Source organism: Moschus berezovskii, chromosome 12, assembly GCF_049115385.1.
Source record: "Moschus berezovskii isolate FMDL1 chromosome 12, NW_MosBer_1.0, whole genome shotgun sequence".
Lineage (NCBI taxonomy): Eukaryota > Metazoa > Chordata > Mammalia > Artiodactyla > Moschidae > Moschus > Moschus berezovskii.
Genome location: NC_142471.1, coordinates 56012093 through 56038239, shown reverse-complemented (window position 1 = coordinate 56038239; position 26147 = coordinate 56012093). Strand labels below are relative to the sequence as shown.

Here is a 26147-nt window from a genome sequence, read left to right as displayed (position 1 = left end):
CCACTCCAGTACTCTTGCCTGGAAAATTCCATGGACAGAGGAGTCTTGTAGGCTACAGTCCATGGGGTCGCAAAGCGAGCCACTTCACTTCAGTATCTGTAAAATAACTTTGTTATTGTTCAGTTGCCAAGTTATGTCTGTTTCTGTGGTCTCATGGACTGCTGTTTGCCAGGCTTCCTTGTCCTTCACTATCTCCTAGAATTTGCTCAAGTTCGTGTCCATTGAGTCAGTGATGCCATCCAACCATCTCATCCTCTGTCCCTGCCCTTCTCCTCATGCCCTCAGTCTTTCCCAGCATCAGGGTATTTTTCAGTGAATTGTCTTGTCCCATTGGAGGTGGCCAAAGTATTGGAGCTTCAGCTTCAACATCAGTCCTTTCAATGAATATTCAGGGTTGATTTCCTTTAAGATTGACTGTTTTGATATCCTTGCTGTCCAAGAGACTCTGAAGAGTCTTCTCCAGCACCACAGTTTGAAAATGTCATTTCTTTGGTACTCAGCCTTCTTTATGGACCAACTCTCACACCTGTACATGACCACTGAAAAAACCATAGATTTGACTCCATGGATATTTGTCAGCAAAGTGATATCTCTACTTTTCAATATGTTGTCTAGGTTTGTCATAGCTTTTCTTTTAAGGAGCAAGCATCTCTTAATTTCATGGCTGCAGTCACCATCTGCAGTGATTTTGGAGCCCAAGAGAATAGACTGTCATTGTTTCCATTTTTCCCTCATCTATTTGCCATGAAGTGATGGGACTAGATACCATGATCTTAGTTTTTTGAACGTTGAATTTTAAGCCAACTTTTCCACTCTCCTCTTTCACCTTCATCAAGGTTCTTTAGTTTCTCTGAACTTTCTGCATTAGGGTGGTGTTATCTGCATATCAGAGGTTGTGTGCATCAGACACTATGTTCTTCAGGAGGTAACTAAAGAATCTACTATATGGTTGATTTATTGTTTAAATTGTTATGAGTTCTCCTGGCCCAGCTGCTATTTTTTTTGTAGCTACATATTCACATTATTTTAAACATTAATTCTTAAGCCAGCCTTTTGTGACTCAGGACAGGCCTGGATCACTAAAACTTTTCTATAAACATGAGGCAGCCAGAAGACAGGGAGGTGGTGGGCAGGGTCTGTCCTGGGAAGGCCCCAAAAGGCCCTACTTGGTTACAGAAAAATTAGCTTTCATATCAGCAAGTATTCTTCCAAAATCTTATGTTTCCAAATATTCATATATTCTCATATTTCTTGAAGGAAAAAACTCTACCTTTCTCAAAAAGCCTTCTCCGATAATTGAAAATATTTAAGATTATTGTTTCTGTTTTTAGTTATTTACATTCTATTTAGAAACTCAACAGACTGCTTTGGGCTGAGTTATAATCTGCCATCACCCCTAGTGTAATAAATGCCATTGACTTTACGAATGGAGAGCCTAGGGGCAATGCAAAAAAAGAGGAAAAAATTCCAGACTTTATATAAATAACTGGAAAAGTATACAGAGTAAGAACAAAATAATTGGATTTTAATAGAAATTATATAGATCCTTCAACACAGAATACCATGTTTTTTATGGGTTGCCTTGGATAATATCAATGATCTCACTGTAAACTTGATGATATACATCTAATCCAAACAAAAAGTCTACATGATTATAGTAAGAAATAGTTTTATGGTAAATATGATTTGTGATTTCAGAAAGCAAAATTTTAACATCTTCAGGATCAGCCAACAAGTCACTTTCACCACTCCAAGTTGCAGTTGGCACTTTCATGTTTGTCACATTGTACAATGGAGAAGTTGTCTAAATGCAAATAAGTAAAAGTAAGAGTTTTTACAGAGAATAATACATATAAAGTGTTATTTACTAATTCTTTAAATTATAATTTAAAGTACAATTTAAAAATAAGCTTAAGCTAAAATAATTGTTATTAAGGAAGCAATGAGTATGAAGGACTATTGTAATTTTTACTTATTAATAGAAATAAATCAGATACAAATTAAAACTAGAGTTTGTTCTGATTCAGAGTATCAAAATTTTCTTTGGCTTATATAACTGTCAATATCAGATCAGTTCAGTTCACTTCAGTTGCTCAGTCATGTCCGACTTTTTGCAATCCCATGGACTGCAACATGCCAGGCCTCCCTGTCCAATACCAACTCCTGGAGTTTACTCAAACTCATGTCCATTTAGTCGGAGGTGCCATCCAAACATGTCATCCTCTGTCATCCCCGTCTCCTCCTGCCTTCAATGTTTCCAAGCATCAGGGTCTTTTCAAATGAGTCAGTATGTTCATTAGTAAATGATAAACATTGGCAGTCAAGTTCAATTTGATTTTAATGACTTATATCTTTATATTTTACCTCAAATGTTTACACAAGCAAACTACATCAGGCATTGGAGCTTAGGGAAGGCAGAAAAGTATGGTGGAGAAGCATAAATTTTGAAGTAGATAGACTTGGGTTCTAGTATTTCAAGACATTTGTCATCATACTCAAACAGTTTTTATCAGCTTCTCAGTAACTTCTACTTTTTCTAATTAGTATGTGTGTTTGTCTTATCTTCCCGAGCACAACAGTCTTAGGGTCAAGAACAATGGTATGCTTGTTTTTTATTTCGTATTTAATCGAGCTCAGAGCTATGCACATTATAACTACAGTATTTTTCCTTTTGAGGGATGAATTATTCTACTGCTTGTCAACTTCTCTAGACTTATCTAAGATATTTGTTGTTAAAATACAAAGAGAATATGGAAAAGTCACTTTGGTTGGAAATGAACATATGGATCCAAATCAAGATGATCTTCGTTTACTGGTCCTTCTCACTGTACTATCGTACTCTTGGGTTTCACAGATGAATCTTTAATAGTAAAAATCATTTCAATTGATCAGGGAGATAATTTTTAATTTATACATAATTATGTACCTGATTAAAATGAACCAAGTTCAGATCAGGACTGCCCCAGTCAAAAGCTTTCAAGTGACTAGAATTAAAAAGCTGAAAGAAAAATTTTAAAGTAAGACTATGCTCATTTTTCCATTACAGTGGCAGCTGATACAAGTTAGGTATACATTGCACAGAAAGCCCCTTTGTACTGCTAAGTCTGTTAGTATATGTGTAGGTGGGCTTCTTTGTTCCTCTCTTCCTATACACAGGGTAAGAAATGGAAGAGCTAGGAGGTGGAGGGCAGGGAAATTTGCAGACAATAATTCTACCATATTCTTATAAATGCACATCTCCTGAAGGCCTTTTAACTTATTAAAGGGTGCACGTGTATTTGGGGTAACGTTAGACATCCCCAGAAATTCTCTGCTGTGTCTATAGAGGTCTAGGACTAAGCGTGCTAGGACTAAGATGACACTGCCCTAAAAATTATTGCTTCAAATAACAAAGATCAAGAGCATGTCCCAGAAGCCACCCGCTTCTTCACCCCTTAACACTTGCAGCTTCGCCACCAGCTTTGAACCTATTCGGTCTAATCTGATTTTGACCATTTTCCGCCTGATTATGTTTTCATTTCAAGAAGACTAAGTTTCTCACGTTACTCATCTTCTCCCGTATGATAAAATGTCTACATCTATATATCCTGCACTTTATCTCCTCCCCAAACTCCCCAACTCTTAAAACTCTATCATCTGTTATACCATCATCAACCTGTATATTAAAACTCTTCTCCGATTGTTAATCTCATTTTCCCTGAGATACTTCTTTCCCAGCAGTTCCAAAATTGGCCAAGTTTATTTATGACATTTACATTTGTAAAATTTTGGTCAATTCTGAGACTTTTTTCATCTTGAGCAGCATTTGAGTAGCTATTTATTCCCTTATCCTGGAGATATTTTCTTCACTTAACTTCTAGAACAACATGATATCTTGATCTTCATTATTTTTTTTTTCATTGTTTCACTCGGTGCTTCTTTTAAGCTTCCTCGGCAAATTTAGCCTCTCCTGCTGACCTCTTAATCTTTTCATGTCTCATCACTTAATCTTTACTCCTCTTTTCTTCTCTATTTATAGTCAGTCTATTTGTTTTCTCATCAAGTCTCTTGGCTTTAATGTTATACATATTCAAAGTCTTTATCTTCTTTTATAAGTCTTTTCTAAATTCTAGACTCCTATCAGTCTCAAGCTCAGTCGCTTCAGGCACGTCTGACTTTTTGTGACTCTAAGGATTGTAGCCCGCCAGGCTTCTCTGTCAATGGGATTCTCCAGGTAAGAATGCTGGAGCAGGTAGTCCTGCTCTCCTCCAGGGCATCTTTCCAACACAGGGATCAAATGCCTATGGTGTCTCCTGTGGCTCCTGCAATTCAGGCTAATTCTTTACCACTGAACCACCAGAAAGCCCTCTAGACTTCTATACACAACTTATTCAAAATCAAAGACTTAAATGTCTAAAACAACATCTCCAAAACAGAACATCCTATCTTTCCTCTAAACCCATTCCATCATCAAACTTCTCCCTCTCCTTCAAAATTAATTTCATCTTTTTATTACTTTGTCCAAAAACTTTGGATCATCCAAGATTCATTTCTTTTACTTCTCATATTTCCATGATTAAATTTTGTAGGCTCCATTTTCATGATATACACATGCATATTCAGAATCTAACAATTTTTATCACCTCTACTGGGAACATATCAGAGAAAGCTATCATCAATTCTTTTTTGCATTGCTGCAATAATCTCCTAACTTTCTCATTGCTTATACTCTTGCTTCACTATAATCTATTCAACATAGAAGCTAAAAGCATTCCTTTAAAAGTGTTCAGTTCAGTTCAGTTGTTCAGTTGTGTCCAACTCTTTGTGACCCCATGGACTGCAGCATGCCAGGTTTCCCTGTCCATCACAAATTCCCAGACCTTGTTCAAACTCATCCATCAAGTCAGTGATGCCAATGAACTGTCTTATCCTCTGTTGTCCCCTTATCCTTGATTCATGGACCTAGCATTCCAGGTCCATTTTCAGCCTGTGCTTCATCCAGCCCTAAATAAAGTCAGCCACTGTTTCCACTGTTTCCCCATCTATTTGCCATGAAGTGATGGGATCGGATGCCATGATCTTAGTTTTCTGAATGTTGAGTTTTAAGCCAACTTTTTCACTATCCTCTTTCACTTTCATCAAGAGGCCCTTTAGTTCTTCTTCACTTTCTGCCATAAGGGTGGTATCATCTACATATCTGAGATTATTGATATTTCTCCCAGCAATCTTGATTCCAGCTTGTGCTTCATCCAGTCCAGCATTTCTCATGATGTACTCTGCATATAAGTTAAATAAACAGGGTGACAATATACAGCCTTGACATACTCCTTTATGCATTACAATATGGTATTTATCTTTCTCTTTCTGACTCATTTCACTCTGCATAATAGGTTCTAGGTTCATCCACTTCATTAGAACTGACTCAAATGCATTTCTTTTTATGCTGAGTAATATTCCATTGTTGCATATATACCTCAACTTCTTTATCCATTAATCTGTCCATGGACATCTATGTTGCTTCCATGTTCTAGCTATTGTAAATAGTGTTGCAGTGAACAATGGGATACATGTGTCTTTCTCAATTTTGGTTTCCTCAGGGTGTATGCTTAGGAGTGGGATTGCTGGGTCATATGATGGTTTTATTCCTAGTTTTTTAAGGAATCTCCATACCATCTTCCATAGTGGCTGTATCAATTTACATTCCCACCAACAGTGCAAGTGTGTTCCCTTTTCTCCACACCCTCTCCAGCATTTATTGTTTGTAGACTTTTTGATTAAAGGACGCTTACTCCTTGGAAGGAAAGTTATGACCAACCTTGATAATATATTAAAAAGCAGAGACATTACTTTGCCAACCAAGGTCCGTCTAGTCAAGGCAATGGTTTTTCCCGTGGTCATGTATGGATGTGAGAGTTGGACTGTGAAGAAAGCTGATCACCGAAGAATTGACGCTTTTGAACTGTGGTGTTGGAGAAGACTCTTGAGAGTCCCTTGGACTGCAAGGAGATCCAACCAGTCCATTCTAAAGGAGATCGATCCTGGGTGTTCATTGGAAGGACTGATGCTAAAGCTGAAACTGCAATACTTTGGCCACCTCATGCAACGAGTTGACTCACTGGAAAAGACTCTGATGCTGGGAAAGGTTGGGGGCGGGAGGAGAAGGGGAGGACCGAGAATGAGATGGCTGGATGGCATCACCGACTCGATGGACATGAGTTTGAGTGAACTCCGGGAGTTGGTGATGGACAGGGAGGCCTGGCGTGCTGTGATTCACGGGGTCGTGGAGAGTCGGACACGACTGAGTGACTGAACTGAACTGAACTGACTGAACTGAGACTTTTTGATGAGGGCCATTCTGACCACTGTGAGGTGATAGCTCATTGTAGTTTTGATTTGCATTTCTCTAATAATGAGCAATGTTGAGCATATTTTAATGTGTTTGTTAGCCATCTGTATGTCTTCTTTGGAGAAATGTCTGTTTAGGTCTCTTACCCACTTTTTGATTGGGTTGTTTGTCTGACAATGAGTTGTATAAACTACTTGTTTATTTTGGAAATTAATCATTTGTCAGTTGTTTAATTTGCTATTATTTCCTCCCATTCTGAGGGCTGTCTTCTCACCTTGCTTATAGTTTTCTTTGCTGTGCAAAAGCTTTTAGGTTTAATCAGGTCCCACTTGTTTACTTTGTTTTTATTTCCATTACTCTAGGAGGTGGTCATAGAGGATCTTGCTTTGATTTATGTCATCAAATGTTCTGCCTATGTTTTCCTCTAAGAGTTTTATAGTTTCTAGTCTTACATTTAGGTCTTTAATCCATTTTGAGTTTATCTTTGTGTGTGGTGTTAGGAAGTGTTCTAATTTCATTCTTTCACATGTAACTGTCCAGTTCTCCCAGCACCATTTATTGAAGAGGCTGTCTTTGCCCCATTGTATATTCTTGCCTCCTTTGTCAAAAATGAGCTACCCATAGGTGCATGGGTTTATTTCTGGACTTTCTATATTGTTCTGTTGGTCTATATTTCTGCTTTTGTGCCTGTACCATACTGTCTTGATGAGTGTAGCTTTGTAGTATAATCTGAAGTCGGGAAGGTTGATTCCTCCAGATCCATTCTTCTTTCTTGACTGCTTTGGCTATTCATGGGTCTTTTGTGTTTCCATATGAATTGTGAAATTTTTTGTTCTAGTACTGTGAAAAATGCCATTGGTAATTTGATAGGGATCACATTGAATCTGTAGATTGCATTTGGTAGTATGGTCATTTTCACAATATTGATTCTTCCTACCCAGGAACATGGAATATCTCTCCATCTGTTTATGTCATCTTTGATTTCTTTCATTAGTGTCTTATCAATACTAGGAACACTTTAAATGTTTCTAGTGTTCATTAAATTTAAAGACACTTCATAATCATTATCCTATGAAATCTCATAGTTACTTTTGTTAGGTGAGAGCATGATTATTAATTCTATTTTTAAAATTAAAGAAACTGAATTAATAAAGATTTAATGATCTTATTTAATGTCCTACTGTCAGTAAGATTTAGAGAAAGAATTCAATATCTTGTATTTTGATCTCAAGCATATATACTCCTATTTTATCTTGGCTCTCAACATTAAGATGGCATTCATATAAAAGTTTTCTTTGTCAATATTCACTCAGCAAATATTCTTGAGTATCTACTATATGCCACAAACTTAGTTTTGCAACAGATAACTGAACAAAATTTGGTCCTGGTCTTCATGGAGTTCACAATTTAACAGAGGAGAAAGTATAATCTAGTGAAAGAGTAGGTATTGAGAGACCTCTGTTCTTATCTTAGTTTTTTTGTTTGTTTTGTTTTTTAAGAAAAAGTTTTAAATATATGGGCAAATTAAATCATGAGCATAGCCTAGTTGGTCCCTTGCCTACTGTTCTGAATGAACATTTTCTCATTTGTAAAACAGAAAATAACTGAATAACTGTACTGCTCTTATTGCCTAAACTGAGGATCTAATAGATTCTACTATTAACATATATTATAAACTTTTAAGAATCATACATATTTTTAATAATTTCAATGTATTCTTCTAAATTTATCATTCTATGGCAATGGCCAGATCCCTAGAATGGTGAGATAAACTGCAAGTAGTTTAAATAAAATTTTACCAAAATGCACTTAAAAATGTATTTTAGTGTACCTGACTCCAGTGGAGCATATTTTGAACAGATGTTCCTGCTGGGTTTTGTGACATGTACACATCCACACGACTCTGAGTGTTTAAAACATTATGTTTATTCTTCCAACCAGTAAAAACAATCTTTGATATTTATTAAACTAAAAATTTCAAGGAAATTTAATTTATAATAAATAGTATTAATAAAACAAAATTATATTTAAATTAAATACAAAAATGTACTTATTAAATATAAATTTTGCATTAATGTAGAAGATATTATTGGATTTCTAAGTTCTGAGGTCCATCACCCATACTGAAAACAATCAAAAGTGATGTAACACACACCTTTTGAAAGCACTAAAGAACTAAAAAGATAAAAAGAAATTACCAGGACAAATGGAAGAGAAAAGACAGAGGATTTCAAAAGAAAAGCAATGTACTAAAGTCACTTAAGTTTATCTGCCAATCCTAGAAAATTTAAAGTTTCGTTTTAAGAAATCAGTTCAGTTTAGTCACTCCGTCATGTCCCCCTGGACTGCAGCACACCAGGCTTTCCTGTCCTAGAGAAGGGAATTGCAAACCACTTCAGTATTCTTGCCATGAAAACCCCATGAACAGTATGAAAAGGCAAAAAGATAACTAGTTAAGGAGAGCAAAAATCAGCCCAGGACTTTTTAAGGACAGTGGGAAAGTTTAAAGAGAAATTCTTTCCATAATAAACTGGGGTCCCAAAGTTCTATACAACTCAAAGTAAAGCTTAATCAGAAACACAGCTGTGCTCATGCCAATCTGTAAACTAGGTTTGCATTGCCTACATACTCCCTGGGAACCTCAATCAGTGAATAAGATATATAAGGTCAATGTAATCCTTACTAAAATCTCAACAAATTATTTTTACGATACTGACAAACCGCCTCCAAAGTTTATACAGAGAGACAAAAGATCCCAAAATAGCCAACACAATTATTAAAGGGAGGACTGACACGACATAACCTCAAGACATTATTAATGTAAAGCTACAGTAATCAAGACGATATAGTATTGGTGAAAGAGTGGACAGATAGATAAATAGAGCAGAATAGAGTCCAGAAATAGACCCCTAGATACACAGTTAACTGATCTTTGACAAAAAAACAAAGGCAATGTAATAGGAAAATTATAATCTTTCCAATAAGTGGTGATGGAACAACTGGATATCACATGGGAAAAAAAAAAGAATCTAGACACAGACCTTATATCCTTCACAAAAACTGACTCAAAACAGAGCATAGGTCTAAATGGGAAATGCTAAACTATAAAACTTCTAAAAGAAAACACAGGAAAAAACCTAGACAACCTTGAATGCGGCAATGACTTTTCAGATATAGTACCAAAGGCATAATCCATGAGAAAATGATCAGTAAGCTATGATTGCAGCCATGAAATTGAAAGACGCTTACTTCTTGGAAGGAAAGTTGTGACCAACCGTGATAGTATATTAAAAAGCAGAGACATTATTTTGCCAACAAAGGTCCGTCTAGTCAAGGCTATGGTTTTTCCCGTGGTCATGTATGGATGTGAGAGTTGGACTGTGAAGAAAGCTGATCGCCGAAGAATTGATGCTTTTGAACTGTGGTGTTGGAGAAGACTCTTGAGAGTCCCTTGGACTGCAAGGAGATCCAACCAGTCCACTCTAAGGGAGATCGATCCTGGGTGTTCATTGGAAGGACTGATGCTAAAGCTGAAACTCCAATACTTTGGCCACCTCATGTGACAAGTTGACTCACCGGAAAAAGACTCTGATGCTGGGAAAGGTTTGGGGCGGGAGGAGAAGGGGACGACCGAGAATGAGATGGTTGGATGGCATCACCGACTCTGTGGACATGAGTTTGAGTGAACTCCGGGAGTTGGTGATGGATAGGGAGGCCTGGCATACTGTGATTCATGGGGTCGTGGAGAGTCGGACACAACTGAGTGACTGAACTGAACTGAAGCTAAATTACAAGAACTGGACAAAGTCAAAATTCTGGGTTTTTGATGACATATTTTCCAAATTACATTGATGAGAGTTTTTGCTACCTGATCTTCCTCGCATGATAACTTCCTTTCAGTTTGCTGAGTGACATTGGCCTGATTCTAGTCACTGCCTATCTGCAAACTGCAAGATTCTCTTCTGGTTTTTCATACTGCCTACAGGAAAGAAATTTCAAGTCAGATCTTGATAGGATCAAGAGGACTGAATTAAAGGAAAAAAAAGAACTGAATCAAACAGAACTATCACTCTTACTATTCCCATATATACTGTGTGTGAATTTTTTCACTTCAAACTTTCCCAATCCTAGATAACTTAGTACACAATTAACTGCAATTGATGATACTGTCAACTTTTGTCCCAGAAAGGAGACTAACAAATTTAAAGGCTAAGAAGTTAGAATATAAGCTTTCCTAATAGTCCACCTACAAAAGAGTTCTCAAAGACACTATAATTACAATAAACATCAATAGCCAAACACACTACCCAAGACAGACTAACTAAGAAAGGCAAGCATAAATAAAGATTATATTTATGATGTTTCTAGACATTCTGTGGTAGATATATAACACTAGATAGAAGAATATGAGAGGCCTTTTTAAAAAGGTAATCTTCTATGACAGAAAATTATGCTTTTCATATCTTTTGGGAAAAGGGAGAGAATAGAGTTCTTTTCTTCTATTATGAAGAATATTAGTGTTTCTTTCAAATATCTGTAATTGTCTGAGACTTGCAATAAGACCTTCTTGAGTTTAAAAAAAAATCAACATATACCCTTGTGGTATGAAAATGTGCTTGGAAATTAAGAGAACACCTATTTTCCTATGAACAGATAAATTGGTTCTCATTAAGAACTTTCTTAAAAGGCCCAGGAGCAAGAATTAATAAACTAGTTCAAATGCCACAAACAGCTGCTTTTTCCAAATTTGGGTTTTTTAATTTAATGTGCTGCTAAAACCTTGCATCTTTAAGAGAATTTATATACAATCAATACAAATGGCCTTCTAATAGTAGCTTGAGTACCAAAAAGAGTTTCTCACTCCAGGAATTTTGATGAATGCCAAAAGCATATAAGTTGATTGCCAGGCACCCTAATTATGGAAAAATCAAGGAAGTGGAAAAGTGTTAGGAATCAGGATATAAGAGGAAGAGTTATTAAGACAGTGAATGGAAGACAACTGAAATACATGAAACCTCAGACAACTAACATCTAATTGCAAAGACTAATAAAGATAACTATAGCTGTAGCTAGTCTCTATTCTTTACAGAGTTCAAGACAAATATGGGAGTAAAAAAATCCCAGCATGCTAATACAAATTAGTTTCTTGATGTTGGTTCAGCCACAAAATTAGAAAGGCTAAGAATCTAACTATAACAATAAGTGGATAAAACATAAAATGATACACAAAGCATAGAATAAGCACTATTATAAGCTGCTTTCTAAAAATTGGCAAAATATATTTTAGATACAACTTGTTCTCACCGTATTTAAGTTCTTTAGGTCATATCCAGTTATCATAAACAAGGCATCATGGCAAATCTTACCAAAAATCTTCAGTGGACACAGCTTTGATCCAATAAATCTTTTAAAGGAGGTATTAGGTAAGAACTCTTTGCTGCCAGAAAAAAGCTGTAAAATAAATTTACTCTATTCATGTTTGGAAGACTAAACAATTTAATCAAAAATTGATGTGGTGAGTTCACTATATTTACAACCAAATACATTATCTTACAGTTCAAAACAGTTAAATTAAGGGATGAAATCTGAGAGCAGTATGTAGAGATGATTTGATTAGTGAATTTCTTACACAATGAGTCATCCAAAAGTATCATAAGTAAAATCCTATTCCTGTGTAGAAACAAAGGCAAGAATCCAGTGTAAATGAAGCAAAAAAATTCAAATCATACATGTGGCTGTGCAAACAAAGCCAAGACCTTTTATTTTGAAAGCAGAGAATCATTATCATTTTGGGTTGTTAACTACAAAAAGGGAAGAAATAACATACCTTGATCAGTGACTTGCAGTTGTATGCCATTTTAATTAAAGGACTTTTTGAGTATTTAATGGAAAAAACTGGGGCTAATGCAAAAAATACTTTGATTCTTTCAGCTATCTTTGGTATTGTAGAAAATGTTATGAAAGCTGAAAGAAAAGAAAATATAAATGAACTATTCTTAATTACTATCATGTAAGAAATGACAATAGTAAGCTCAATAATTAATTTACTAATTCATTTCTTAATTTATCTATCAAACGTTTATTGAGTACCCATAATGAGACATGCATATTGATCACAAAACAATGCTGATTATTAGGATCTAAAACAAATGTGTAGATCGTAAATAAGGATAATTCAGCAATAAATCAGTTTTATAACACCATAGTTTAAAATCAGAAATATTTGCTATTATACATTAGTATAACGGCAATGGCGAAAATGATGTAAGTGAATTTTTCAGATAGATGAATCTACTTTAGGTGAGAAATTCAATAAATATCAAATTGTTTTAATATTTACTTTTAATTAAAATTTTCCTTGCCTTCTTGAACAGAGGTTACTAAACACTATATTTTATTGATAATTCAGAGTAATTAATATGACAAATAGAAGTTTTTCCTTTTTTGATAACTTATCAAGCTATGTAACTGCACATCCCCTCTATTTTTATTGGTTCTTTTTTCCCTGGGTTCTGAGAAGTCAAAGAAGAATTATACATCATATCAAACTGTGAGTCGATAAGCTCTGGCACATCACTCATTTTTTTCTTATTTGATTATTTCCTAGGATTCTTGGTTTCATACAACTGAAGAGCTGATGAAAATCTGGATTAAAATTCACACATGGTTAATAAATATCAGAGAAAAGGTCTATGAGAAATGGAATGAGATTGTTATTCAACATAATTTTTCTGGTAGAAAGTGGATGACTGCTATAATAAATACTTAAACTCTTCAGTCTAAATAATACTCTTATAGTCTAGATGATAATGATGAAGACTAATACAATCTAGATGATACTCTACAGTCTAGGTAAAACTCATTTAATATCGGGTTCTATTATAAAGTAGAATTATCTGCTTCCCAAGTAGAAAGATTAAGTTTTATGGTACCATGGAAGAGAATTACATTAAGTTTTAGGGAATATTTTTCTGAAAGCAAAATTGATACACATTAGGTAGAAGTGTTAAGTATTGTAAAGGGATGAAAGTTCTTTTCTAGTCATCTTTAAATATAGGAAGGATTTCTTCATCTTTGTTCATTTCTTAAGCTTAACGTATCCTAAATGTAAAAATCCAAGCACCCTTTTAAAACTTCTTACTCATACATCCCTATGCTTGATTTTTAAAAGAAAAATAATTATACAATTTCTATTTGTGGAATAAATGACAGCTATGACTTCATTGTGCTATTTAGACGGATATCCAGCTTTTATACATTGCAAACAAACAAAACCTTGTTTTTACAGTCAATTCTTGTGACTAGAGAATACAATATAGAATTAAAACAGGATATAATCTTCCAGGGCACTGCTCTGTGATATATGTCTCACAGTCCTGCTTTGGTTCACTTACAGATCTAGAAGCTGACCTATATCCTTAAGAATATTCCTACAAACTTTAAAAGTATAATAAAGTAATAGCAGCAACGATTTTCTTGCCATACCAATGGTAGTGCCTTGTGAATGGCCTACATAAAATATTTGCTCTTGTTGGGTTTGCTTCACAATGAAATCAATGGAGGCTGGAAGGTCATATTTAGCCATCTCATCAAAGCTACAAAAGAAAAGAGAAAGTGAAAATATATATTCTACTAATGTTACATTAACATTTGAAGATATTGATTAGGTAAATATATTTAAAGCATTTTTCAACTCTCCTTGGGTACTATCAGCAAGTTAGATAATATAATTTATCTATTGACTAGAAACTTCTGTGAGAACACAAACTTAAGGAAATAAAATAGTCACAAGACAGTTTTATAAAGAAGGTGATTATATATTCTAAGTACAGTGAAATAGACTAAATATATAGGTTACAGAGTGAAAAAATAGAATAGGGTAGTCAGTAAAGCTTACTGCTTAAAAATGAGAAATAAGCTCAAAATCAAATAAGTACTCTTTAACTTTCCAGGTAAAATTTATATAAATTTTAATAGTCTATTGAGAGCCCTGAGTTGAGAAAAAAAGGCTTATGTTTCATTTCATTTCATTCAAAAAGAAGAAAACAGTCCAATACACTTTTACAACAAATATTACTCAGTTTTTTCTGTACCTGAAAGCCCAGAATTCTTTGGAATTTGTTTTTAGGTACAAGTGTTTTCTGGACCAGGTAGTCCCTCTGCTGTTCCCCATCCACACATCATAACCAGCATCTGCCAGAAGGAAGCCTAGGCTGTTATTAGGAAGATTGGAAATCCAGCTGCTGGCAGATGTGAGCAAACCATGTTGCAAGTATACAACAAGTCTCTGAACTGGAAAAAATGTAGAAAATTTCTTTTAAAATATTGTAGTGTCTACATGAGTATCTCACCTCAAATTTAATCTTATAGGATAAATTTTTTTTTAATTGTATAAATAGGGTAAGTTTTACATGTTTTAATCCCATTTTATGTCAGAGTTGTTCACTAATGAATTTCTTTCATATGACCAAGTGGGTAATCGGGTCATGTCACATACATAAATATGGGCTTTCCAGGTGCCACTAGTGGTAAAGGACTGGCCTGAGAATGCAGGAAAAGTAAGAGATGTGGGTTTGATCCCTGGGTCCAGGAGGTCTCCTGGAGGAGGGCATGGCAACCCGTTCCAGTATTCTTGCCTGGAGAATCCTCATAGACAGAAGAGCCGGACTACAGTCCATAGGGTTGCAAAGAATCAGTCATGACTAAAGCTACTTATCCCACACATACTTAAACATACAAATTTTTAAGGATGTAGAATATTCAAATATCTATTAGTAACTTGGGGACTCATTTAAATAGCATATTCAGTTCCGTTCAGTTCAGTCACTCAGTCATGTCCGACTCTTTGCGACCCCAGGGACTGCCGCACACCAGGCCTCCCTGTCCATCACCAATTCCCGGAACCTACTCAAACTTATGTCCATTGAATTGGCGACCATTTCATCCTCTGTCGTCCTCTTCTCCTCCTGCCTTCAATCTTTCCCAGCATCAGGGTCTTTTCCAATGAGTCAGCTCTTCGCATCAGGTGGCCAAATTGCAGTTTCAGCTTCAATATCACTCCTTCCAATGAACACCCAGGACTGATCTCCTTTAGGAAGGACTGGTTGGATCTCCTTGCAGTCCAAGGGACTCTCAAGAGTCTTCTCCAACACCACAGTTCAAAAGCATCAATTCTTTGGTGCTCAGCGTTCTTTACAGTCCATCTCTCACATCCATACATGACTACTGGAAAAACCATAGCTTTGACTGCTGCTGCTGCTAAGTCGCGTCAGTCGTGTCCGACTCTGTGCGACCCCATAGACGGTAGCCCAACAGGCTACTCCATCCCTGGGATTCTCCGGGCAAGAATACTGGAGTGGATTGCCATTTCCTTCTCCAATGCATGAAAGTGAAAAGTGAAAGTGAAGTCGCTCAGTTGTGTCCGACTCTTAGCAACCCCATGGACTGTAGCCTACCAGGATCCTCCATCTATGGGATTCTCCAGGCAAGAGTACTGGAGTGGGCTGCCACTGCCTTCTCCGATAGCTTTGACTAGACAGACCTTTGTTGGCAAAGTAATGTCTCTTCTTTTTAATATTCTGTCTAGGTTGGTCATAACTTTCCTTCCAAGAAGTAAGCATCTTTTAATTTCATGGCTGCAGTCACCGTCTACAGTGATTTTTGAGTCCCCCAAAATAAAGTCAGCCACTGCTTCCACTGTTTCCCCATCTATTTGCCATGAAGTGATGGGACTGGATGCCATAATCTTAGTTTTCTGAATGTTGAGCTTTAAGCCAAGTTTTTCACTCTCCTCTTTCACTTTCTTCAAGAGGCTCTAGTTCTTCTTCACTTTCTGCCATAAGGGTGGTGTCATCTGCATCTGCAAGTTATTGATATTTCTCCAGGCAACCTTGATTCCAGCTTGTGCTTCATCCAGTCTGGCTTTTCTCATGATGTACTCTGCATGTAAGTTAAATAAGCAGGGTAACAATATACAGCCTTGATGTACTCCTTTCCCTATTTGGAACCAGTCTGTTGTTCCATGCCCAGTTCTAACAGTTGCTTCCTGACCTGCATACAGATTTGCCAAGAGGCAGGTCAGGTGGTCTGGTATTCCCATCTCGTTCAGAATTTTCCACAATTTATTGTGATCCACACAGTCAAAGGCTTTGGCATAGTCGATAAAGTAGATGTTTTTCTGGAACTCTCTTGCTTTTTCAGTGATCCAGCGGATGTTGACAATTTGATCTCTGGTTCCTCTGCCTTTTCTAAATCCAACTTGAACATCTGGAAGTTCATGGTTCATGTATTGCTAAAACCTGGCTTTGAGAATTTTGAGCATTACTTTGCTAGTGTGTGAGAAGAATGCGATTGTGCAGTAGTTTGAGCAATCTTTAGCATTGCCTTTCTTTGGAATTGGAGTGAAAACTGACCTTTTCCAGTCCTGTGGCCACTGATGAGTTTTTCAAATTTCCTGGCATATTGAGTGCAGCACTTTCACAGTATCATCTTTTAGAATTTGAAATAGTTCATCTGTAATTCCATCACCTCCACTAGCTTTGTTCATAGAGATGCTTCCTAAGGCCCACTCGACTTTGCATTCCAAGATGTCTGGCTCTAGGTGAGTGATCACAGCATCATGATTATCTGGGTAATGGAGATCTTTTTTGTACCGTTCTTCTGTGTATTCTTGCCACCTCTTCTTTAAATAGCATGTTACATAAGATATATTTTATATGATTACTCCACCTTTCTCACTTTATAAAATAATTTTATACTTACATTTTCATAGATATATTTGATATAGATTTTATCACTAGAACCATTGCTTTAATCACCAGTGTTTCCAGAGTTCTTATACTTCCAAGGTTTTTGAGAGGCAACAGCTTTGAATAACATAATGTGTGCTCACTGGTAACTTTGTTTTAAGCCCCAAATTGCCCTTCACACATAATCCACATCATTATCATCATTATTGATTGCCAGGCATTGTAGCTGGAGTATTGAAAGAACCTTGCATATTATAGCACTTCAATGGCTAAAATATTACATTTCCTGTGATGATACAGGAAAGTGATTAATGGTTTGTATAGACTTTCTGACAGTGGAGACCAACCCTAGATCCGGAATAACTGGCCTTGATCATCATAGAGATGTAGGGCTGCTGATATATAAGTCTTTACTGGGAAAAATTGGGAAAAACATATTTAGTATTGTGATGATACACATAGGCATCTTTTGTTACTCCCATGCCTTGTTTTAACTGTAAATGTGCAAGTATGGCAACTATGACATATTAGGGACATAGTAGCCCTTAGGGATAAAGGCCTGGTTTATCAAATAAAGAAAGACAGCCAAGGGGAAGAGAAATTTACAGTGGGTAGTGGAGGGAGGAATGTATGAGTACCAGATATGGCATTAGGACTAAATGTAATAGCAGGTGAAATAAACTTAATGTGAAAAACAAGTAGATCTGAGCAGTGAAAGAGGTACACTTTACTAGATTATTTTAGTGTCACACCCTTTGCTAAGCAGCTGAATCATTCTTCCAGCTATTGTGACTGGTGCTTTTGAAGGGTTCACTACTGACCCTTTCTCTGTGGAACTGCCCCCAAGCTAAGGTGAATTTCCTCAGCCAGACTTTATTTCTTTCTATGGATTCCCTTCTGGCAGTGACTAACTGATACAAGAATGCAAAAAAGCTAGCTCCCCAGCTTCAAGGTGGGACCGTGTCTGCAGTGCAATTCAGGGATTCATAAACTCCTCTGAGACAACATTGTATTAGCTGAGTCTCATCCTTCCTTAGCTCCTTCCCCTACCTTCCCCTCTTGTCCATATTATCTTCTCATGAAAGTATTCCAGTCTATAAATTACATGCACCTATATCCTTGTCTCGGGCTTCCCTGGTGGCTCAGAGGTTAAAGCGTCAGCCTCCAATGCGGGAGACCCAGGTTCGATCCCTGGGTCGGGAAGATCCCCTGGAGAAGGAAACGGTAACCCACTCCAGTATTCTTGCCTTGAGAATCCCATGGACGGAGTAGCCTGGTAGGCTACAGGCCATGGGGTCGCAAAGAGTCGGACACGACTGAGCGACGGAAAGGAAAGAAAGGAATATCCTTGTCTCAGGGCTGCTTCTAGAGAACTCTAAGGTACTTATTATATTTTAAAATTATCTTTAAGTCTTTTATTACAGTATTTGAAAAATTGAGTCAAACCCTGATGAATGATTACAATAATTATGTCAAAATTTTCTGCCTAGTAGATGTGACCTCTATAAGGATCAAAAAATTATATTGGTAGAGGCTGTTCAAAATTAGTGAATTTTCTCTGAAATGTACCATAATGTTCAAAATGAGAACTTGACAGGGTGTCCTAAAATATGAGAAACAATTTTTTCAAGGAAGAACTCTAAGGAGAAAAGGAAAATTCTCTGGGGTTTTTTTTTGCAACAGTTAGACAAATAAGAAAAGTAGTCAGTTACATATTGTGCTAGTAAGTGGTACATCTAGAATTATTAATATGACCCTAGTGACAAATTCTAGTGCGTTTTTCAGAGTCTCATTCTGCTGACAGTAGTGTATATAGTACTGGAGTAAAAAGCCATGAGACTGCTACCAAACTTATCTCTTTGCTATTACTAGAGAGATTCATAGGCACAAAGAAAGAAATTTTTACCAGCCATACTTCAAACCTACAGAATAAAGCTACTGTGTTTCAGAGCATTTCTAAGCCCTCATTAAACAAAGAAAATTCTAGGTAATCAATGTGTATGAGTATGGTGATCCACAAAGAAAACTTGGGAGGAGCAATGTGTGTTCCACCATACTTGAAAACCACTCTGAACAGGAAGCTAAAGGAGCGTCAGATTCTCTTCCTGGGGCATATAGAGATATGCATGAGAAGTTAACTGTTCACTTAATATTTAAACCCTTTCTTGTCCTAAACTCACTGAGAAGAAATGGAGAAGTTAAGAGCTTTCGTTAATCACCAGTTTATCTTGAACTGAGCGTTACCTGAATTGTTTTCACGGTTTGTCTTCCCATAGGGAATTCTATAAAGGCCAAGGATATAACCATCTTCAGTTATAATATCATACTCTTCATCTGGGTAGCCCCAGTAGGAAATAATTTGACTCTAGATAAGGAAAAAGCAAATTTTTTAGAATAAGACTGTTAGTGAATTCAGTTCAGTTCAGTTCAGTCGCTCAGTCGTGTCCGACTCTCCGCAACCCCATGAATCACAGCACGCCAGGCCTCCCTGTCCATCACCAACTCCCGGAGTACACTCAAACTCATGTCCACAGAGTCAGTGATGCCATCCAGCCATCTTATTCTCTGTCGTCCCCGTCTCCGTTAGTGAATTAATGTAACCTAATTAATCTAACCTAATCCCATGGACAGAGAAGCCTGGCGGGCTATAATCCATGGGTTCACAAAGAGTAGGACATGACTAACTAATACACACAAACACACATTAATGTAATAATGAATCTTTGTATTCTCGATTTTAAGCCTATACATTTTTTTATTTTCACTAATTCACTGATTAATTCAGTAATAAATATTTATAGAACATCCAAGCATCAGTCTTATATACCAGGGGCTCACAGATAAATAAAACAACAACAACAAAAAATTAAAACCCCTGCATTCAAGGAGATACCTCAAGAACTAACCAATTTTATTTTTTCTGACTACTAATCATAGTTTTATCTACATACCAATATACAATTTTAAAATATGTTTACCCACAAGTGTTTGTTTGTTTATATATATAGCTAAGAATATATACATATGTGGAATTTGTTCTGTAAATGCATATATAGAATAGAGAAATGATATGTTTATGCATATTTTCATTTCAGACACAGAATAAAGCAGAAACTGAAAGCTATAGGACAGCAGATGAGGAATATTAGTTAACCCATATTCAAAATACACGAATGCAGAGATATAAACTGACTGTAGATCTATTCAAATAAAACCCCTCAAAACTGAAGAGTAGCATTCCCCGTTCTTTATCAGCTTAACATTTATGTCCTAGGAACTTACAATATTCATACTTGCTTCAGGGTTCACAGATCTTTGTTTTCTAAAGGCACCATGAGTAGTTCCAAGAATTAGGATGAAAGACATCACCTTGAAAAGGTACCACATTTGGAATCTACACATAAAAAGAGATTTTAATAATATTAAAATTGCAGCAATTAATACTATTTGACTGCTTAAATAATTCTGTGAGGTAGGGAATATTACCATTTTCAGATGACAAAACAGAGGCTCTGAAAAATTAAATAAACCTGCCTAAGGGTATACAATGTATAACTGGCAATCATGGTTCAAATTCAGGCCTACTTAACTCCCAAATCCATGCTTTTCCAACTACTTTATTCTGTAGCATAAATTTCCTCTTTAAAGTCTTCTTAATAGTACTGCTTAGCTCAGTTTTAAGAGTTTTGCTATATACTGCAGGTTAACTAATAAAATTGATGTAACTGATATAATAATACTCTTACCAGACTATTATTTATTTTAAGTATGTTTAAAGGTTTTTGGGTTTGGGAGAGGGAAAGGGGACTAATGTGAAGATTAGAAAGCTTGCATAGCTTACATTCAGCCTCTCAGGGTTTGGATTTTATTTTGTTTACAGAAATATGACTTTGAGTTTGAGTAACCAAATTCTGGAAAGCCAGGACATGTAAATCATTTCTAGAAAACTAAGAAACCAGGGAATCACAGAGGTAACCATCTAGATTTTTTCCCCAGACCTTGACTTACCAATTTCATGAGCCTTGTAAAATGAGCCAAACACTGTACCTGAAAATATATTATGAGGCATTTATAAAACTCCCAACTTCACAACTTGTAAACTGTGTGACTTAAAGCAAGTTACTTACCCTCTCTGAGCATGTTTTCCCACTTAAAAAGTGTAAATAATGCTTACTTCTCAGGTTTGTTATAAAACTTAAATTTGATAAATGTGACATGATGCTTTTTTAATATAATACTTAATTTTCTTGGGCTCCAAAATTATTGCAGATGGTGTCTGCAGCCATGAAATTAAAAGACAGTTTCTCCTTGGAAGAAAAGCTATGACCAACCTAGACAGCATATTATAAAGCAGAGACATTACTTTGTCGACAAAGGTTCATTTAGTCAAAGCTTTGGTTTTTCCAGTAGTCAAGTATGGATGTGAGAGTTGGACCACAAAGAAAGCTTTTGAACTGTAATGTTGGGGTAGATCTTGAGAGTCCCTTGGATTGCAAGGAGATCAAACCGGTCAATCCTAAAGGAAATTTGTCCTAATCATTCATTGGAAGGACTGATGCTAAAGTCGAAGCTCCAGTACTTTGGCCACCTGATGCAAAGAACTGATTCACTGGAAAAGACCCTGATGCTGGGAAAGATTGAAGGCAGGAGGAGAAGGGGAAGACAGAGGATGAGATGGTTGGATGGCATCACTGACGGGATGGACATGAGTTTTAGCAAGTTCTGGGAGTTGGTGATGGACAGGGAAGCCTGGAGGGCTGCAATCCATGGGACCACAAAGAGTTGGACAAGACTGAGCAACTGATCTGTAATATAATACTAACCATATAACTAACATTTAATACATAGTAGGCCACCTTAAGAGAACAAACACTGGAAATTCAGGAAAATAATTTGCATGCAAATAATTGCTATATCTTATATATTTGTTAAGCTAGTCTCCAGTGCAATATTTAAAAACTTGGTGCAAATTAGGTGGATATGAAATTGAAACTGTATTTATTACTTAAAATTTCTTTTCATTTAAAGCTTTGATTTATGGAGACTGAACATCTCACCTTTGGTCTGGAGGTGTGCATTATATTTGGTATAATATCTGTGCTTTTCACTGAAGGCAAAAAGCAAATTTTAAAACAGTATTACCAAACTTTTTACCAAAGAGAGAGAAACCTGCTAATTTAAGTGCATAAGAAAAAAAGTTACAACATTTGTAGTCACAACAGTGTTATACAAAGTGTTAATTAAACAGTGTTACGTAAAATGGCAACAACAACAAAAAGGTCAAAGATTACTTTGTTGATACTGATAAATTCTGAGTTGCTTTTCATCTCAAATTGTATTTGATATTGATGTTACTAAGTTAACATGAGTTTTCAAATATACTTTTGACCTATGCAATTTCTATACTGGTATTCCGCTTAAAAGTTAAATCAATCCATCTAAAAATATTGCAAATAATTTTGTCAAAGTAGATGAAAATATGTAAGAAATATTACTTATTGATAGTCAGTTCAGTTACTGAGACTTTAAAATATATTCAGAACAATTTGGTTACTTGAGACTGCTCTTTTAAGTATAAATTTTATGGAATCTAAACACATTAAATGTCTGATAAAAAATTTAGCTCTCAAATTGAAATTTTTTAGGCGTAAAAGGCACACCAATTTTGCTTAGTATGAAGGAGTTTTTTTAATATATCAATGATTTTTTAAATGCTTATGTTTTAAAATGATCATTTGAATACAGTGGACCACTATTTATTAAATTTATACAGATACCATAGAGTTAGATGTTGTTACTAAAATATCACTTTACCTGTAAAACCTAGTTTCTAATCTAGTAATTACAATTACCTCAACTTTAGTCATTAACCATAATTTTTCATCTGTGTTGGCTGGTTGGTGAAATACTATGTCATGAACTGTTGCTTTGCTCAGTGGAGGGGCAAACTTTTATTTTTTTATATTCTTTTTTTTTTATTGGAGGCTAATTATTTTACAATATTATATTGGTTGGTTTTGCCATACATTGACATGAATCCGCCCTGGGTGTAGATGAGTTCCCCCTCCCGAACACCCCTCCCACATCCCTCCTCCCCTTGTCCTCCCTCTGGGTCATCCCCGAATACCAGCCCCAAGCATCCTATAACATGCATTGACCCTGAACTGGCAATTTGTTTCACATATGATAATATACATGTTTCAATGCCATTCTCCCAAACCATCCCACCCTCACCCTCTCCCAAAGAGTCCCAAAGACTGTTCTATACATCTGTGTCTCTTTTGCTGTCTCTATACAGGGTTATCATTTGCATCTTTCTAAATTCCATATATATGCGTTAGTATATTGTATTGGTGTTTTTCTTTCTGGCTTATTTCACTCTGTATAATAGGTTCTAGTTTCATCCACTGCATTAGAACTGGTTCAAATGCATTATTTTTAATGGCTGAGTAATACTCCATTGTGTATATGTACCAAAGCTTTCTTATCCATTCGTCTGCAGATGGACATCTAGGTTGCTTCCATGTCCTGGCTATTATAAACTGCTGCAATGAACATTGGAGTACATGTGTCTCTTTCAATTTTGGTTTCCTCTGTGTGTATGCCCAGGAGTGCGATTGCTGGATCATATGGCAGTTCTATTTCCAGTTTTTTGAGGAATCTCCACACTGTTCTCCATAGTGGCTGTACTAGTATGCATTCCCACCAATAGTGTAAGAGGGTTCCCTTCTCTCCACACCCTCTCCAGGATTTATTGCATGTCGACTTTTGGATAGCAGCCATTCTGATTGGTGTGAAATGGTATCTCATTGTGGTTTTGATTTGCATTTCTCTGACTATGAGGGATGTTGAGCATTTTTTCATGTGTTTGTTAGCCATCTTTATGTCTTCTTTGGAGAAATGTCTGTTTAGTTCTTTGGCCCATTTTTTGATTGGGTCATTTATTTTTCTGGAATTGAGCTGCAGGAGCTGCTTGTATATTTTGGAGATTAATCCTTTATTAGTTGCTTCATTTGCTATTATTTTCTCCCATTCTGAAGGCTGTCTTTTCACCTTGCTTATAGTTTCCTTTGCTGTGCAGAAGCTTTTGATTTTAATTAGGTCCCATTTGTTTATTTTTGCTTTTATTTCCAATATTCTGGGAGGTGGGTCTTGGAGGATCCTGCTGTGATTTATGTCGGAGAGTGTTTTGCCTACGTTCTCCTCTAGGAGTTTTATAGTTTCTGGCCTTTCATTTAGCTCTCTAATCCATTTTGAGTTTATTTTGGTGTATGGTGTTAGGAAGTGTTCTGGTTTCATTCTTTTACAAGTGGCTGACCAGTTTTCCCAGCACCACTTGTTAAAGAGACTGTCTTTTCTTCATTTTATATTCTTGCCTCCTTTGTCAAAGATAAGGTGTGCATAGGTGCGTGGATTTATCTCTGGGCTTTCTATTTTGTTCCATTGATCTATATTTCTGTCTTTATGCCAGTACCATACTGTCTTGATGACTGTGGCTTTGTAGTAGAGCCTGAAGTCCGGCAGGTTGATTCCCCCAGTTCCATTTTTCTTCCTCAAGATTGCTTTGGCTATTCGAGGTTTTTTGTATTTCCATACAAATTGTGAGATTATTTGTTCTAGTTCTGTGAAAAATATCGTTTGTAGCTTGATAGGGATTGCATTGAATGTATAAATTAGTTTGGGTAGTATACTCATTTTTACAATATTTATTCTTCCAATCCACGAACACGGTATATTTCTCCATCTATTAGTGTCCTCTTTGATTACTTTCAGTAGTGTTTTATAGTTTTCTATGTACAAGTCTTTTGTTTCCTTAGGTAGATATATTCCTAAGTATTTAATTCTTTTCATTGCAACAGTGAATGGAATAGTTTCCTTAAAATATCCACAGAGGTTGTTAGTGGTAGTTTCCCACTAGTGCAGTTTTTTTTTTTATCAGAATTATTAAGACATAATTCTAACTCCCTTAAAGTGTTAAAATAGATTTCTCTTCTTCCTACTGGCATCACTGTAATAACAGTAATGAGTAGTAAACACGCAGTCTATGATGGTGCAAAGCAGTTAAAATATAGAAGCGACTGTCATATCATTATTGTTTGCTTTTGAAGATTTCTCCCTATGGAAAACATAGGCAAGTGCTCATTTCTTTCCCTAAAACATATAATAGGAAGAATAACATTAAAGTTTGGCTTCAGTTCAGTTCAGTCGCTCAGTCGTGTCCAAATCTTTGTGACCCCTGAATCACAGCACGCCAGGCCTCCCTGTCCATCACCAACTCCTGGAGTTCACTCAAAGTCATGTCCATCGAGTCGGTGATGCCATCCAGCCATCTCATTAATATATTTTGTAAATTCAAGAAAATAAAAAAACTTAAGAAGTACAAACAGTAAGTCAATATAGAAGGTAAAATGGGTTAATAATAAATTCTAAGTTAGACTTTAAGAAGTGAAAGATTTCTTAAAAAAATAAATGAAGAACAAATAAAGACAGTACTAACATGGTAGATTTTAATCAACAATATAATAACCATTTGTGAAACTGAAAGTGGCAGCCACTCAGTCGTGTCCGACTCTTTGCCACCCCATGGACTCGTCCACGGAATTCTCCAGGCCAGAATACTGGAATGGGTAGCCTTTCCCTTCTCCAGGGGATCTTCCCAACCCAGGGATCCGAACCCAGGTCTCCCACATTGCAGGTGGATTCTTTACCAACTGAGCCACAAGGGAAGCCCAAGAACACTGGAGTGGGTAGCCTATCCCTTCTCCAGGGGATCTTTTTGACTCAGGAATCAAAAAATCATTCATAAATGCTCTATATATACTGGTTAAACACAGAAATTGTCAGATTGGATTAGAAAAGCAAGACTCCACTCTGTGATGTCTATAAGAAAAGTGAAAGTTAAAGTCGCTCAGTCCTGTCGGACTCTTTGTGACACTATGAATTATACAGTCCGTGGAATTCTCCAGGCCAGAATCCTGGAGTGGGTAGCCTTTCCCTTCTCCAGGGGATCTTCCCAACCCAGGGATCAAACCCAGTTCTCCCGCATTGTACGTGGATTCTTTACCAGCTGAGCC

At 36.4% G+C, this 26147-nt stretch overlaps 1 protein-coding gene across 1 annotated transcript; it reads right to left on the bottom strand.

The window, feature by feature from the left end:
- Positions 1 to 1570: 1570 nt before the first annotated feature.
- On the bottom strand, positions 1571 to 21158 carry LIPJ (lipase family member J). The gene is made up of 9 exons (XM_055424313.2): positions 20356 to 21158; positions 19318 to 19438; positions 14419 to 14617; positions 13811 to 13920; positions 12153 to 12289; positions 11630 to 11776; positions 8157 to 8228; positions 2927 to 2998; positions 1571 to 1804 (listed from the first exon to the last, which is right to left on the bottom strand). The coding sequence occupies exons 1-9, from the start codon at positions 20560 to 20562 to the stop codon at positions 1571 to 1573; spliced, it is 1299 nt and encodes a 432-aa protein (XP_055280288.2). The 5' UTR covers positions 20563 to 21158.
- Positions 21159 to 26147: the final 4989 nt, after the last annotated feature.